Source organism: Monodon monoceros, unplaced genomic scaffold (genome assembly GCF_005190385.1).
Source record: "Monodon monoceros isolate NGI ecotype Baffin Bay Population unplaced genomic scaffold, NGI_Narwhal_1 Super_Scaffold_8, whole genome shotgun sequence".
NCBI classification, from domain to species: Eukaryota; Metazoa; Chordata; class Mammalia; order Artiodactyla; family Monodontidae; genus Monodon; species Monodon monoceros.
Window position 1 is genome coordinate 59,424,221 of NW_021703785.1, and position 18,445 is coordinate 59,442,665.

The following is an 18,445-nucleotide window of genomic DNA, read 5'->3' on the forward strand; positions in this document are numbered from 1 at the left end:
AGTTTATTGTAAATCTAACAAAATATGTACAAGATCTATATGAGGAAAACTATGAAACTCTGGTGAACTAAATCAAAGAACTAAACAAATAGATATTCCATGTTCATAGATAGGAACACTCAATACTGTCAGGATTTCAATTCTTCCCAATTTGATCTATAGATTCATTGCAATCCCACCATACAACCCACCAATCCTTGGTATTTACCCAAAGGAGTTGAAAAATTATGTTCACACAAAAACGCTCACACAGATGTTTATAGCAGCTTTATCTACAATTGTCAAAACTTGGAAGCAACCAAGATGTCCTTTAGTAGATGAATGGATTAGTAAACTGTGGTACATCCTGTAAATGGAATATTATTCAGTGCTAAAAAGAAATGAGCAATCAAGCCATGCAAAGACATGGAGGAAACTTAAATGCATATTAGTAAATAAACGAAGACCATCTGAAAAGGCTGCCTAGTGTATGATTCCAACTCTATGGCAATCTGGAAAAGGCAAAACTTTGGAGATGGTGAATAGATCAGTAGTGCCAGGGCTTAAGCGGGAGAGAAAGATGAATAGGCAGAGCACAGAGGATCTTTAGGGCGTGAAAATACTCTGTATTATACTCTAATTGTGGATAGATGTCATTTTACATTTGTCAAAATCCACAGAATTTATAACACCAAGAGTGAAGCCTAGTGTAAACTGTGGGTTTCGGGTGATAATGATGTGTCAGTGTAGGTCATCAATTATAACAAATGTACCACTCTGCCGTGGGATGTTGATAAAGAGGGAGACTGCATGTGTGAGGACAGAGGCTTTATGAAAAATCTCTGTACTTTCCTCTCAATCTTGCTGTGAATCTAAAAATGCTCTTAAAAAATAAAAATTAGGATGATAGATATGTAGACAGCTGAATATAAAGAAGGGAGGGTAGAGAGATGGATAAGATAATTTAAAATGTGTATATCTTTGATTGGTCAATCCCAACAAGATAATCTAAGCTTCAGCCAAACTTTTACATTATATTGTTTGTAAGTTTAGTAGATAAAATCGTTTATAAAGTCAATTTGGTAATATCTATCAAATTTAAATGGTCATATCCTCTGGTCCAGCAATTCTACTTCTAGAACTTTATTTTATTGAAATACTGCTAGAAATATAAAGAGATACAGTACATTTTATGTGATTATATTTATACACAACTCATTTTTAATTAAGATAATTGACATATAACATTATATTAGTTTCAAGTATACAACATAATGATTCAGTATTTGTATATATGGCAAAATGATCACCACAAGCCTGTTTAACATTCATCACCACACACAGTTACACATTTTTTTTCTTGTGATGAGAACTTTTAAGATCTACTCTCTTAGCAACTTTCAGATATACAATGCAGTATTTTTAATTATAGTCACCAGATTGTACATATCTCAGGATTTATTTTGTAACTGGAAGTTTGTACCTTTTGATCACCTTCACCCCTTTTGATCATCCCACCCTGCCCTGCCCCTGGCAACCACCAGTCTGTCCTCTGTATCCACGAGTTCAGTTTTCTTTGGGGTGTTTTGTTTTGTTTTGTTAACGATTCCACATGTAAGCAAGATCATATGGTATTTATCTTTCTCTGTCTGCCGTATTTCACTTAGCATAATGCCCTCAAGGTCCATCCATGTTGTCACCGATGGCAAGAAGTTTTTTTTATGGCTGAATAATATTCCATTGTAGTTATATATCACATTTTCTCTATCCATTTATCCATCCATGGACACTTAGGTTGCTTCCATGTCTTGGCTATTTGTAAATAATGCTGCAATGAACATGGGAGTATATATATGTTTTCAGGTCAGTATTTTTGTTTTCTTTGGTTAAATACCCTGAGGAATAGCTGGATCATATGGTAGTTCTATTTTTAACTTTTTGAGGACCCTCCATACTGTTTTCCATCGTGGCTGCACCCGTTTACACTCCTACCAACAATACAGAAGGGTTCCCTTTTCTCCACATGCTTGCCAACACTTGTTGTCTTTTATCTTTTTGATAATGGCCATTCTAACAGGTGTGAGGTGATATCTCATTATGGTTTTGAATTACATTTCCCACATGATTAGTGATGTTGAGCACTTTTTCATCTACCTGTTGGCCATCTGTATGTCTTCTTTGGAAAAATTTCTGTTCAGATCCTCTGCCCAGTTTTAAATCATATTATTTGTGGTTTTTTTATTGATTTGTTTGAGTTCTTTATATATTTTGGATATAATCTATTATCAGATATATGATTTGCAAATATCTTCTCTCGTTCAGTAGGTCACTTTTTTGTTTTGTTGATGGTTTCCTTTGCTGTGCAGATTTTCAGTTTGATGTAGTTCCACTTGTTTAATTTTGTTCGTGTTGCCTTTGCTTTTGGTATCATATCCAAAAAATCATCACCAAGACCAATGTCAAGGAACTTACCACCTATGTTTTCTTCTAGGCGTCTTATGGTCAGGTCTCATGTTCAAGTCTTCAATCCATTTTAAGTTAATTTTTGTATATGGTATAAGATAGTGGTCCAGTTTCATTGTTTTGCATGTGACTGTACAGTTTTCCCAACAGTTTATTGAAGAGACTCTCCTTTCCCCATTGTATATTCTTGGTTTCTTTGTCATAAATTGATTGACCCTGTGATATTTTTTTCTAACATCTTTATTGCAGTATAATTGCTTTACATTGTTGTGTTAGTTTCTGCTGTATAACAAAGTGAATCAGCTATATGCATACGTATATCCCCATATCCCCTCCCTCTTGCATCTCCCTCTCACCCTCCTTATCCCATCCCTCTAGGTGGTCGCAAAGCACCGAGCTGATCTCCCTGTGCTGTGTAGCTGCTTCCCACTAGCTATCTATTTTACATTTGGTAGTGTATATATGTCACTGCTACTCTCTCACTTCCTCCCAGTTTACCCTTCCCCCTCCCCATGACCTCAAGTCCATTCTCTACATCTGTGTCTTTATTCTTGTCCCCTAGGTTCATCAGAACCTTTTTTTTAATTTTAGATTCCATATATATGTGTTAGCATACAGTATTTGTTTTTCTCTTTCTGACTTACTTCACTCTGTATGACAGACTCTAGGTCCATCCACCTCACCACAAATAATTCAATTCCGTTTCTTTTTATGGCTGAATAATATTCCATTGTATATATGTACCACATCTTCTTTATCCATTCATCTGTCAGTGGACACTTAGGTTGCTTCCATGTCCTGGCTATTGTAAATAGTGCTGCAATGAGCATTGTGGTACATGACTCTTTTTGAATTATGGTTTTCTCAGGGTATATGCCCAGTAGCGGGATTGCTAAGTCATATGGTAGTTCTATTTTTAGTTTTTAAAGGAACCTCCATACTGTTCTCCATAGTGGCTGTATCAATTTACATTCCCACCGACAGTGCAAGAGGGTTCCCTTTTCTCCACACCCTCTCCAGCGTTTATTGTTTGTAGATTTTTTGATGATGGCCATTCTTACCAGTGTAAGGTGATACCTCATTGTAGTTTTGATTTGCATTTCTCTAACGATTAGTGATGTTGAGCATCTTTTCATGTGTTCGTTGGCAATCTGTTTATCTTCTTTGGAGAAGTGTCTATTTAGGTCTTCTGCCCATTTTTGGATTGGGTTGTTTGTTTGATATTAAGCTGCATGAGCTGCTTGTATATTTTGGAGATTAATCCTTTGTCAGTTGCTTTGTTTGCAAATATTTTCTCCCATTCTAAGGGTTGTCTTCTCATCTTTTTTATGGTTTCCTTTGCTGTGCAAAAGCTTTTAAGTTCCATTAGGTCCCATTTGTTTATTTTTATTTTTATTTCCATTTCTCTAGGAGGTGGGTCAAAAAGGATCTTGCTGTGATTTATGTAATAGAGTGTTCTGCCTATGTTTTCCTCTAAGAGTTTTATAGTGTCTGGCCTTACATTTAGGTCTTTAATCCATTTTGAGTTTATTTTTAGCTACATGTTATATGTATATTTTATACTACATGTATATTTTAGCTACATGTTACATTCTTTTACAAGTAGCTCTCCAGTTTTCCCAGCACCACTTATTGAAGAGGCTGTCTTTTCTCCATTGTATACTCTTGCCTCCTTTATCAAAGATAAGGTGACCATATGTGTGTGGGTTTATCTCTGAGCTTTCTATTCTGTTCTGTTGATCTATATTTCTGTTTTTGTGCCAGTACCATACTGTCTTGATTACTGTAGCTTTGTAGTATAGTCTGAAGTCAGGGAGCCTGATTCCTCCAGCTCCATTTTTCTTTCTCAAGATTGCTTTTGCTATTTGGGGTCTTTTGTGTTTCCATACAAATTGTACAAGTTTTTGTTCTAGTTGTGTGAAAAATGCCATTGGCAGTTTGATAGGGATTGCATTGAATCTGTAGATTGCTTTGGGTAATTTAGTCATTTTCACAGTGTTGATTCTTCCAATCCAAGAACATGGTATATCTCTCCATCTGTTTGTATCATCTTTAATTTCTTTCATCAGTGTTGTATAGTTTTCTGCATACAGGTTTTTGTCTCCTTAGGTGGGTTTATACCTAGGTATTTTATTCTTTTTGTTGCAGTGGTAAATGGGAGTGTTTCTTTAATTTCTCTTTCAGACTTTTCATCATTAGTGTGTAGGAATGCAAGAGATTTCTGTGCATTAATTTTGTATCCTGCTACTCTACCAAATTCATTGATTAGCTCTAGTAGCTTTCTGGTAGCATCTTTAGGATTCTGTATGAATAGTATCATGTCATCTGCAAACAGTGACAACTTTACTTCTTCTTTTCCAATTTGGATTCCTTTTATTTCTTTTTCTTTTCTGATTGCTGTGGCTAAAACTTCCAAAACTGTGTTGAATAATAGCGGTGAGAGTAGGCAACTTTGTCTTGTTCCTGATCTTAGAGGAAATGGTTTCAGTTTTTCACCATTGAGAATGATGTTGGCTGTGGGTTCATGTGATATTTTTTTAATAAGGAAAACTGGAAGCAGTGTAAACATTTGTCAATAGAAGGACATTAAAAACATCCTATGCAGGGCTTTCCTGGTGGCGCAGTGGTTGAGAGTCCGCCTGCCGATGCAGGGGATGCAGGTTCGTGCCCTGGTCTGGGAACATCCCACGTGCTGCAGAGCGGCTAGGCCCGTGAGCCATGGCCACTGAGCCTGCGCATCCGGAGCCTGTGCTCTGCAACGGGAGAGACCACAACAGTGAGAGGCCCGCGTACCGAAAAAAAAAAATCCTATGCAGTCATTAAAAAGATTGAAGTTGCTAAGTATGTACTCATATGGAATGATGTGCATGATTTGTTACCAGAAAAAAGTATTGTTAAATAATATTAATATTTTGTTTTATTATTCCAATTATACTTTCCATAATAATTATCTCTGAGAAGTGGTATCATAAGAGACTGTTTAGTATTTATCAGTCTTACAATTCCTAGGATAGCATATTGTTTCTTTGATCAAAAAAGTAATAATGAAAAAGAATGCTGGCAATTTCCCATGCTTTCTCCATGATTATGTATCTATTTTCATAGGAAAGACAAATGAACAAAAAATTAAGTTTACCTATGCAGTGAACTGGTAATTGTATTGTGTATGTGTATGTTAACCTTAAGCACAGATCTACAAGTTGTTTATTTTATACCCTGCCTGTTTCCAAAAGGAATGAATGTACCTTTTCCCCAAGCTAAAGAACCAGTTCAGTATATTCAAAATAGCCTATGCACTAGATGAACTCAGTAAACACTTGCTCAAATAACAGTCGTCTTTAAGAAATTTGTTTTGTGTGTTTGTTAGGAAATTTGGGGCACTCTAAAGTATGGGGCCCAGGGTTGAGCTACTCTTGCCGGGGATTAAGGGTGGTACTGAACCGTTGCTCAGACACATGCGTGACTTCTTACCCACACTGTAAGCTCCTTATGGGAAAACAACTTGACTTCTTTAAAAATTAGTCTTCTCTCTTCAGTTGTGAGTCTAGCTCTTCAGAAACGAGAAATGAATATAGTGACGCTCCTTGTAGGAATAATGATACGAAGTTTTAAAAGTGACAAGTTGAATAATGTTATTACTGAGACAATCATGGTGAAGAAAATCCATTTGTAGATAAGCTTCTTAAGGAGGGCTGGGATGGAAAAGCAGACACCCAGAGGAGCTTTGTTACCGTGTTCATTCTCTCGCGTCACCTTGTGCATTATTTAACTTTGTGGCATCTATCACAAAAACAGTATAATTATTTACTTCTGAAAAATCACACAAACTATAAGAACTCAGTAAATACCCAGACTGCAAGTCGCGAGTCTTTGTGTCTGTCCTCCCACCACCTTTCTTGAAGTCATCAAGGAGAAATTCTGGAAGCCTCCAAATGTTTTGAAAAGACTCATTGTTCTGTTTTTAAGTTCAGATAAAGCCATCAATTTATTACACTTCACAGCTCTCCTTATATTTGACAGCCTACTGTTTAAGACTATATGGGCATTTTGCATTTGAAAGAAGGTAAGGGACTCAAAACCTGGCTGGGGCTTATAAACACTTGGTTGGCTTCTACATATAGGTCATTGTATGTGCTTAGGTGAAGCATGCAAACATACTCACACACAAAATCACCTCCTATGTGTCCTCACAAAGAGTACACACAGTGTGTTATATAGAAACTGATATTTTTGAGTACATTTGATAGATATCCAAACTAACCTCGTCAGATTGGAAGATACCTTTTACATGTCCATTTTTTCACTATTTGTTGACTACCTACTGTACCAAAGCACTGTGCCGGGTGCCGTAGGGATATAGGGATGAGTAAGATGCAGCCTTGAGAAGCTTGTTGTACCAGGAAATAAGCTACTGTTATTAGAAACAGAATCTTTAAAATAACTCATTTATTTCCCTAGTAGAGGGTTGCCCTCCGTTTGCTCACTGGCCAGAGCCTTGCAAAATTTCAGTTGTGGCACCACAGAGAGAAAAGTAATTTGAATTGGATTTACCTTCAAAATTGACCAGGATCAGGACTTTGAACTTGATCCAGTTTTCTTCTCATGTATACTTGAAAAAAAAAAATCAACTTCAGAGTTATAAGGTAAAAACTATGATAATTGCATTGGATTGTAATTATGATTGTTACTTTTAAAGAGGTACAGAAAATGCTGAGTTGATTGGCAAAATATTCATGTTAGATATAATTCTGTGATGATGTTTGCTTCATACAATCCGGTTTTACCAAAACATATTTATCCACTTACAGAATTTCTTTTTGCTTAATATTTTGCTTCTCTTTTGCAGGAGTTTCTTCTATCAGAAGATTATAACAAGATGACTCCTGTGAAAAACTATCAAGGTAGGAACGAGAGCAGTGTTTTCATTGTCTTAGACCGTGAAATGTTTCTCAGTGGCTTCCACTGCCACAAGAGAGGACTTAACTTTACAGCAGTCAGCGGGAACAAAACAGCTACGCTTTGTGGTGAATATTATCCCCATTTTTGAATTAAGAAGCAGAGGCCCAAAGAGATTGGGCGTGTGGTCTTGTAGCTGGTAAAGTGTGAAGCCAGACCAGGTCTGTGTGACTCCAGAACGTACAGCCTTTGTCCTTTGTCTGCCCGCTCCGCCCCACTGCCTGGAAACCCTGCAGAAGACTTGGAGAGCGGGATCCAGGGTTGGCTTTCCATGGAGCTCATTTCATTATTGGGTAAATATTTTAAAAGGCTGAAAGTGTTCATATTGTCTAAGGGAAGGAATTCAGGTTTTATTGTGTCTTCAACATTGGCAGTGTACTGCAAGCCCTTTATATAGTATAGATCAGGAGCAATTTTCACTGACGATTTTTTTCATCCAGGCCAATGTCAGGGGTCAGAACATTAGAGGTAGACGTCATTTCACTTAGACGTCATTTCTTCCAAATCTCGTGACCTCATTCATGATCATCCAGCCTCTCCTCTGATACCCTCCAAAGACATAGCAGCTCCTCCTGATTTTGGAAAATTCTAAGCATTGAGTTCTTTATTTCTAGATTTTGAGCCAAAATTCATTTCCCTATGGATTTATTCTTTAATTTTTTTTCACATATCACTTATCCAGTATTTATTGAGTACCTATTGTGTCCCAATAACTGAGAATTATAATAGTGAACAAGACATGCATAGTATCTATGCATCCCCCATGAAAATAGATGCAAAAACATCTACACAAAATTTCAGCAGATCAAATTCAGCAATATATAAAAAGGTAAGTACGTCACAACCAAGTGAGGTTTATTCCCAAAAGAAATGAAAGCAGGGACAGATATTTTTATACCCTTATGTATAGCAGCATTATTCACAATAGCCAAAAAGTGGAAACAACCTAAATGTTCATGTATGAATGAATGGATAAACAAAATGTAGTGTATCAATACAGTGAATTCTTACTTGGCCATAAAAAGGGAATGAAGTACTGATACCTGCTACAATGTGGATGAATCTTGAAAACATGCCAAGTGAAAGAAACTAGACACAAAAAACCATACATTGTATGGTTACAGTTATATGAAATGTCAAGAATAGGAGAATCCATAGAGACAGAAAGTAAATTAGTGGTTACCCAGGGATGGGGAAGGGGGAGTGGAGGGTATGGGTTTCTTTTTGAGGTGATGGAACTTTCTGGAAATAGTACATTTTCTATGATGATTGCACAACGTTGTAAATATACTAAAGATCAGTGAATTATACACTCTTAACATGGTTTAAATGGTGAATTTTATATTATGTGAACTTTATCTCAATTAACATTTTTTAAAAGGTCAGTGATACCAAAACCAGACAAAGACATTACAAGAAAGGAAAACTACAACCCAGTATCTCTCATGAGCTTAGATGTAAAAATCTTCAAAAAAATACTAGCAAATCCAACAATGTATGAAAAGAATTATACACGATGACCAAGTGGGGTTTATTCCAGATATGCAAAGCTGGTTCAACTTTTGAAAATCAGTGTAACCCATCACATCAAAAGACTAAAGAAGAAAAATCATGTGATCATATTAATGGACGCAGAAGAAACATTTGATAAAATCTGACACCCATTCATGATAAAAACTCTCAGCAAATTACAAATAGAGGGGAACTTCCTCAACTTGAGAGAGAAACGTCTATGAAAAACTATAGCTGGGCTTCCCTGGTGGCGCAGTGGTTGAGAGTCCGCCTGCCGATGCAGGGGACGCGGGTTCGTGCCCCGGTCCAGGAGGATCCCACATGCCGTGGAGCGGCTAGGCCTGTGAGCCATGGCCGCAGGGCCTGTGCTCCGCAATGGGAGAGGCGACAGCAGTGAGAGGCCCGAGTACCACAAAACAAAAAAAACAAAAACAAACAAAAAAAAACTATAGCTAACATCATACAGTTGACCCTTGAATAATGCAGTGGTAAAGGGTACCAACCCTCCCCACAGTGGATAATCCATGTATAATTTATATCGGGCCTCTGTATCCGCAGTTCCTCCGTATCGAGGTTCCTCTGTGTCACGGTTCCTCCACATCCGCGGATTCAACCAACCTTGGATCATGTAGTACTGTAGTATTTACTGTTGAAAAACATCTGCGTATAAGTGGACCCACGCGGTTCAAATGTGCATTGTTCAAGAGTCAACTGTACTTAATTGTGAGAAACTGGATGCTTCCTCCGTAAGATCAAGGTCATGGCTCCTATTTAAGAAGTACAGCCAGGCTTCAAGCCCAGGTTCCTGAAGCTTAACAATACGTATGTATCTTCAAAGGGTTTCTTTTTGAATAAGAGAATTCTGTCACCTTAGAAAGATTATGTGCTTTGAGTTTTAGGGTTTGTTTTTTGTTTGTTTTTGTTTGTCTTTTCAGTAGTCATAGGCAGCCTGACAGAGAAAGAGAACCAACTTTGGCAGAGAGACTAGGGTTTTAATTCTAGCCTCATCACTCATTGATTATGTAGCTTTGAGCAAGTCACGTAACATTTTTGAGCCTCTGTCTCCTCCTCTGGCAGCTCAGAGGGCTGTAAACCCCCTTATCTTCTGGGCTACTGTCAACCCCTTGGACTTACAAAGTAACAGAAAGATCAAAGGCCCCTTCATGAGAAAAGGGAGCGAAGCGCTGGGGACCACTTTCTGCCTGCAATAGACGTGGGTACAGTTGAAAGTGAACCATTAGAGAGTTCACTTTTATTCCACCATTGGTGGAACTTAAATTGGGCATTTGATGACACAGACATGACAAGATCTTCAGAAGTTTCTCCAGGAAGTCCCATCTTTTAGTTTAAGACAATGTTTTGATCTTGATGGTGGCCGAGTCTCTGAAAGGCAGATATTATTGTTAACAGTATTATTGTTTCTATACCCCTTCTCAATCCCTTTAGATTCTCCAAGCGCCAAATATCGGATTTTAAAACATCAGGCATTTGGTGAAATGTCTGTCCCGGAGGTATTCACTATGGTTCGGACTGTATTGTTTGTTAGCCAGTCTAGAAGCGCCATCTTGGCAAGGCTGGGTTGTGTCTGTAAAAGGAGGAAAACACCCAGCTTTGCAGAGTCATTACAATGACTAAGTGAGACAATATCTTTAAGTACCTGGCACTTGTTAGACACTCAGAGATTGGCAGTGATGCTGTTATTGCTGATAGAGCTGCATTGATCCATCCATGTCCAGTCCTATTTTCATGATCCAAATGGGAAGCTGGTGGCTTCTCTGTCACCTCGTCACACACAGGATGAGTCTCCTCTCACCCACCAGGCTGCCAGCTCCTGGGCACAGAGCCCAGTGGGTCCAAGTTCTGGGATATCAATCTTTGTTTATTCCAGTCAGCTCTGTTCAGTGGCCGTGGACCCCCTATACCTCTCCCCCTGGAATTGTGTAAGAGGAAGAAAGCGAATATTTTACTGATTTTATTTGGTAATTGAGAAGCCATGAGATTGGCCAAACTACTCAACTCGATCATGCCTCGGTTTGCCCACGTGTAAAATAGGGAGATGGAGCAGATGACATGAATAGTTCTTCTAACTCTGAAATTGTGTGATGCAGTACTTCCGTGATGGTGTTGTCCTTGTATATAAGCAACCCTGGGAAATTTGCTCTCATTATCTCATTATGTATGCTTTGACGTAAGGGATATTTCATTCTTTTTTATATGGCACTTGGGAATAATTCTGCCCTCCTCTCCAAGCCCCAAACATTTGATTTCTCACAGAAAATTCATCTAGAACTTTGTTGTGGATTTAAAAGCAAGCCTTCATCAAAAGCAGAACAGTAATGCTCTTTGCTTTTTTTAAAGCTTAAATAAACAGACACCAGTGAGTTTATTAGCAGAACGTTGTTCCTAATGTGTTTTGTAGTCACACTGACCTGCCTTTCTCTAGTCCAGCAGTTCTAACATGTCTGAGAGAGGTGGTCCAGGCCCTTTGGGTGTTAGGAAAATTTTCTTTCTTTTTTAAAAAAAATAATTAATTATTTTTTTGGCCACGCCACGTGGCATGTGGGATCTTAATTCCCCAACCAGGGATCGAACCCACATCCCCTGCGTTGGAAGCATGGAATCTTAACCACTGGACCGCCACGGAAGTGGTTGGGGAAAATTTTCTTATGGAAACGCGGATGTGGTCTTCTCCAGGGGCATGCCTGTCCCCCTAATGAGAACCACTGTTCTAGCCCTTGTTTGTAATGATTATATACTATTCAGCTTACTCTGGGGTGGGGAGGAGAGAATGATGCACCTCTGTGGACCATGCTTTACCAGCCTCTTTTAGGATGCTTTATCGGTTGTTTTCTTGTCTCTTGGCTTTTAGCGCATCAGAGCAGAGTGACGATGATCCTGTTTGTCCTGGAGCTGGAGTGGGTGCTGAGCACGGGACAGGACAAGCAATTTGCCTGGCACTGCTCTGAGAGTGGGCAACGCCTGGGAGGTTATCGCACCAGTGCTGTGGCCTCAGGCCTGCAGTATCCTTTGCTGGACAAAATCCCTTGGTGGGAACTTAGCTGTTGACTTCTTTCTTTCATGAACATTTTGGGTATGTGCAGCTTGAAAGTTTCTTGTTTTATTTGCTAGTTGCCCTACTGATTAAGATGCTTATAAACTGGACTTCCCTGGTGGTGCAGTGGTTGGGAGTTCGCCTGCCGATGCAGGGGACACGGGTTCGTGCCCTGGTCCGGGAGGATCCCACATGCCGCGGAACAGCTAGGCCCGTGAGCCATGGCCGCTGAGCCTGAGCGTCCGGAGCCTGTGCTCTGCAACAGGAGAGGCCACGGCAGTGAGAGGCCCGCATACCGCAAGAAAAAAAAAAAGTGCTTATAAACTTTCCTAACACATAAATCATCAAGGGTCCTCATGTAGGTGGAGTAAAGTAATTTCACCTGAAATAAGTTACTGCCGAGCAGGTTGTGGGTCTGCTGTGATACAAAGTCTGACATCTAGACAGTACACAGCCCAGATTTGTGAGCCTCAGCTGTCAGAAAGAATTATGGAACGTGGAGATAAAACTGTCACTGAAATACAGTCTTTTATTTTTGAACAGAAATAATTTACGCATAGGTATTAAGGTTGGAAACATTCCCATTTTGGTGCCTGGCAGAAGAACCACAGGATTCCTATTCATTTTAAGAATATTTATTGAGAGGCCACCATGCCGGGACCAGAGCAGGCTGACTGGTATCTACACAGTAATGCTACGCAGTCTTTGTTCCAGGTACCAGACTTTTCCAGGATATGTAGAACGATATTAACTCTTATCTCTCAAGTCTCCAGGGTCCATGTGCTCAGTGTGAACACCTGCCAATGCTGGGTAATCCTCACATCCAGCCCCCTGGGCTCCAGTGAACACAGGCCTGACAAGTGAGAAGCCTGCACTGGTGATGCTACCACTCTGAGGAGTAAAGGACCCTGAGTTTCTTCTTTAAAAAGCGTAGAATCTCTCCACCTTCTGACAGATGAGGAAATAGTTATAAACAGATCACTTGTCTGCAAAAACAGGATGAAACAGTAAGACTTGCTTTCAGATTTTCATCTAGTATTTATATGCCTGTTCAGTGATTTGCAACCACCTGACAAAGTATTGCACCTTGCTGTTTCCTTGCAGACATGTGACAGTAGTTGTGTGTGTGTGTGTGTGTGTTTAGGCTAATGTCACTCTTATTTTCCAACTGGAAGGGCAAGATGAAGAAACTGAGAATGGCCATATGGAAGGCTGTAAAAGTGGCATGTTACCAAGAAGACCAGAAGCAAGGGCGACAAGGAATGGAAATCAAGATCACTTATCGGGCTTCCCTGGTGGCACAGTGGTTGAGAGTCCGCCTGCCGACGCAGGGGACACGGGTTCGTGCCCCAGTCCGGGAAGATCCCGCATGCCGCAGAGCGGCTGGGTCTGTGAGCCATGGCCGCTGAGCCTGCGCGTCCGGAGCCTGTGCTCTGCAACGCGAAAGGCCACAACAGTGAGAGGCCCGCGTACCGCAAAAAAAAAAAAAAAGATCAACTTATCTTTGAGAGGGTGCTTAAAGAAAGAAACTCCAAAGTTTACTTTCTAAAAGCCAGTTCAGACAAGCATAATGCTTGAATTGAAATACATGAACTCTCCTGCCAATGGATTAATGATTTCTTGTAGTGTTAGTATTGGATCTCCCTTAGAGATCATCCATCCAATTTCTCATTTACAGGTGAGCCAGCTGAAGCCCAGAGAGGATCACATGCCTTATCTGCAGCCACCCAGCTGGTATGTAGGAAAATCACCACCAGAACCCAGGTCTTCTGCCTTGGACTGCTGGTTTTTCCCATTATACTGCATTATCCCTCTGAGAACAGAACTAATGGCATCAATATAATTTGTTCTTAACATGCTGGCTTCTATATCACTAGCCACGCCTAGTGAGGTATCTTCTGTATCACCTAACCAAACTAAGGAGTATAGAAAAAAATACAGATCTTGCCCTTAAGAAGTTTACTTTTTAAACGATCTGAAAATGAAAACAAAAAACAAAAAACCCCACAAGTACACAGAATTAAACTTGTCCTGACTCTTATAGTCTTTGACTCCTCTCTTCCGGCGTCTCCAAAAGTCATCTTCATTTTTCGACTCTTCTTTGCCATGTGGTTTACCAAGCAGAAAACAAACATGTGATTGGCTATCAGAAACTTGTGTGTGCAGTGAAAGCCTCAGGCTTCCTTCCCCAGTGCAAATGACCCTCCAGTCCAACCTTGCTATTAAGGTGGAAGGCAGCTGCAATACTGCAGACAGAGAGGCCCTTCCAGAAGACTCCCTCACCTCTACCAGCTCTGCCTCCTTAGCTCCAATTCTGGAACCACAGTGCCAGCCCTTGCACCCGGGAGCATCTGTCTGCCTGGTATTTTCCCAGTGCCGCATGCTCATGCATAACAGCACTGCTTTTGCAGCCGAGACCCACGCAACTTTCCCAAGGCTGCAGGGTTTTTTCTGGGAGCTGCCTGATGCATAGATTGTTAACGGGCAACCCATACAGTGTTGGGGTTCACGTTAAAATTCAGTTTTTAAACATGCTTTTTTCATGGGAACCCTCCTCCATCACCTCACCCCTCCTCTTCATTCTGCCACCTTCTGTACTTACCGGTTTTTGGTCTTTTTGGTTTTTCAGTTTTTTAGTGGTAAGGAAAGGAAGAAGATCTGTTAAAATAACATAAAATGTTCAGAATAATATTATGACCCCTATTTCTCTTCATAGTGGGCACTGGTGGTGTACATAAGAATTTTCTACAGACGGATTGATTCTCTCCCATCTGCACCTCAAATAGTCAAGCCAACAAGTGATAGAATAAGTCAGATTGACATCACCCTTTTTCCTCTTATTTCAGGCCTCTTAGCAGAGAAGTAAATAAACAATGAAAGTAACCAAAATTCAAGTAGAGAAATAAAGGATGACAGAGACTGACTAGTTCACAAGTTGAATTATCAATTTCGGAATCACCTCAAAATCTTTGTTGCTTTAAGTGAACTAATATTCACTTAACTATTTAAGTGAATATTAAGTGAACTGTCATGTTAACAACAACAACAATAAGAAGAAAGTGAAGGTGAGGAAAAAGAAGAAAATATCTTACCTTTGCGGTCCCTGAGAGTTTACATAGTACTTCTACATAATGTTACTTTGTTCACTATCAAAACATAAAGACCTAATTCTCAATTTTCACGTGTAGAAAAGCCTCAGAGAGGCTCAAAAAGATTAAGAATAAGAAACCTTTTCAAGGTCGCATGACTGTTAACTGGCAGAACCAGGATTAGAACTAGGGTATTAAAATCTTTGCACTAGCCCTCTGCACAACTAGATATAGCAGAACGGAGGTATTTCCCAAAGGTCCCATGGCAGGCTGATGTAGGAAATAGAACTGTTTTCCTTTCCCCACTTCAATTGCTGGTCTTTATTTTTGTGAATACTTTACCTAGCCACACCTTTCAGTCTGTCACTTGACCAAGTTTTGGTCACATTTTTCATGCTTCCACAAAACTAATTCAGGTACTCTTCATTTTAAGAATTTATTCCTGTTGGAGATATTTCCAAGATGTCACCCTATATAGTCAAATGCCTTTCCACCAAGCGTTCTTCTATCTATTCCTATTTGTGGAAAGAGTACTGAAAAGCTATTAAGATTATCCTGATTTCCATATTTCCTCATATCATACTAAATGCCAATCACTCTGGCTTTGAGCATTATTATAAACTCTTAGGGTTTTGTTTTTTAATAATATATTCAGTATATTTCAGTAAATTGCACCCCCCCTTTTTTTGATGCTCATATTGTCCCATCTTTGGCCAGTAAGAGCCACATCATGTTGGCTGCTATGTCTTTTTGATACAGCCCCACTAGCCTTTGATAGCATCTTTGCCTTTTGACACGACATGTCTTAAGCTCATCTGGTACCTTCCTGTCCCAGTCCTGGAATTGGCCATTTCTCTTAGGAATGGTATTCAGAGATAGCTAGCAAATATATGTATGTGTATTTAAAAAAAGAAAATAAATGATTAGTTCACATAATATTTCTAATTCAAATTTAACATTATAGCATACTTCTTTTTTTTTTTTTTTTTTTTTGCGGTACGCGGGCCTCTCACTGCTGTGGCCTCTCCCGTTGCGGAGCACAGGCTCCGGATGCGCAGGCTCAGCGGCCATGGCTCACGGGCCCAGCCGCTCTGCGGCATCTAGGATCTTCCCGGACCAGGGCACGAACCCGTGTGCCCTGCATCGGCAGGCGGACTCTCAACCGCTGCGCCACCAGGGAAGCCCCTTTACGTCATTTCTGTACTTGATTCTTTTGGACTAAAAACCTTTGTTCCTAAACATCAGCATAATTCTTTATTTGCTTTATCCCATGGTATATTTAAGTTGTTTGAAATAGTAATAGCAATATTATAATAGCAAGACTACTGAATAAGATTTTAGATTTTTTTTTTGCAGCTTTCTTTGTCCTGAGAATATATTCTACCAAGAATGTAGAGTCAAAATGCTGTGTTTTAAAGTCACTTGAAATAATTCTTTTAACTCTGTGGTTATATCAGCAAGTTGACAGTAGGTTTATTCACTTCACTTTGTTGTCGATTTAGGGGATTTAAAAAAATGTATAAGTATTTTTCACATGTACATAATTACAAGATTCCATAATGGAAACAATGTAATGAGAGAGAAGTCTCACTACCACCCGTTTCCCGTCAGCTTGTTTCTCACTTTAACATTGGCAGCCATTTTTGATCAATCTTGATTTATCAAAGTGCTTCCTTTTGTAAATATAAGCACACACACACACTTATATTTATGTTTCCCTCTTTCTTACACGAAGGTAGTGTAGCATATAAACTTGCATAAACCTTGGCTTTCCCACACACACACTTAATAATATATCCTGGAGGGACTTCCCTGGTGGTCCAGGGGTTAGGACTCCGTGCTTCCAGTGCAGGGGTGCAGGTTCGATCCCTGGTCAGGGATCTAAGATCACACATGTCGTGGGGTGCAGCCAAAATTTTTTTTAAATAATAATAAATATAAAGTTAACAGAAGGCTATTAAGGCTGTAACATCTAAGTCTCTATTTAAAAAATATATATATATATAAAATAATATATCCTGGAAATTACTCCATGTCAAATTTCCCAGCTGTGTAGTATTCTTTTGCATGGATGTATCATAGTTAATAAGTCCTCTTTTGATGGACTTTTGGGTTGTTTTCAAACTTTAGCTCTTACTGTAATACGGAGTGAATAGCTTCAGGCATGTGTCAATTCACATTTTGGCCATTGTGCCTCTGGGGTAGATCTCTACAAGTACGATTGCTAGGCATTACCAACCAGGGAAGCTCACTAGAGACTCAGGGCCTTGGGTAGTTACTGGAGACTGACTGGTCACACAGGCACCCTCTTCCTGCATGTACCAAAATTCCAGACTCCCATAAGGAGGACTTCCCTGGTGTCCAGTGCTTAAGACTGTGCTTCCACTGCAGGGGGCAAGGTTTCGATCCCTGATCAGGGAACTAAGATCCCACATGCCGCGTGGAGTGACCAAAAGAAAAAAAAAAAAACCAGACTGGCAGAAGGAAAGCAGGTGTTTAGCATAAACCATATTGTTTGTACAGTTAAGGCACAGTCAGCCACTTTTGTCTGTTAACGGTGGGAACCCTCCTGAAATCCAAGTTCCCAGATGCCACGCCAATCTTGTAACAGCAGCCTTTCAAAGGATAGCCTGCTAGGTTAATTTTTTTTTTTTTTGCAAAGCACCATTGTCATTTCTTGAACCATCCATTCATGTATCTTGCCTGTTTTTTATTAGGTTCGTAATCTTCTGGATTGCTCTTTTTATATTAGTATTCGGGCCTTTTGTGACATCAGTTGCAAATATTTTTTCCAATTTGTCTTGTGCTTTGCTTATGGCATTTGTTTGTTGTTTGTGTATTTGAGTCATAGCTTTTTCCACTCCAAGGTTATAAAGGAACTCTCCCATCTAGAACTTCTATTTTTCATTTTTTACATTGGAGTTCTTCCTGGTATAAAGTGAAGTACAAATCCTGTTTTATTTTCCCAAATGACTGGTTCAGTTTGTGCCAACTTTTCTTTTTGCCCTTCTTTTCCTTATTCATTTGAAAAGCCACCTTTATCGGATATGTACTAAATTTCTGCATGCTTTGGGGCCTATTTCTAGACTTTCTTTTCTGTTCCATTGGTCTGTTTGTCTAAGCACCACACTTTGAATTAAAGAGACTTTATAACATGTTTTAATATCTGGTAGGGCTAACCTCCCCCATCACAGTACCATATTACTCTTATTTTCAGAATATTCCTGGCTCTTCTTGCTTATTGATTTTTCTATGTGAACTTTAGAATGAACATACCTAACTGTAGGAAAAAAACCCACATGTTGATACTTTTATGGGGATTATATTAAATTCATAAATTCATGTTGTGAAAATTGACATGTTTATCATGTTGAGTCTTACCGTCCAGTAAGTA

The 18,445-nt window shown here is 39.4% G+C and overlaps 1 protein-coding gene across 2 annotated transcripts in view; it reads left to right on the plus strand.

Annotated features, from left to right (window-relative positions):
- The window catches only part of WDFY2 (WD repeat and FYVE domain containing 2), a 171,156-nt gene that overhangs the window by 116,742 nt on the left and 35,969 nt on the right, over window positions 1-18,445 (plus strand). For both annotated transcript variants that reach the window (XM_029209766.1, XM_029209765.1), the window contains exons 4-5: window positions 7,289-7,343; window positions 11,780-11,930. In XM_029209766.1, the coding sequence (XP_029065599.1) occupies window positions 7,289-7,343; window positions 11,780-11,930 (206 nt within the window). The remainder of the gene's footprint in view (window positions 1-7,288; window positions 7,344-11,779; window positions 11,931-18,445) is intronic.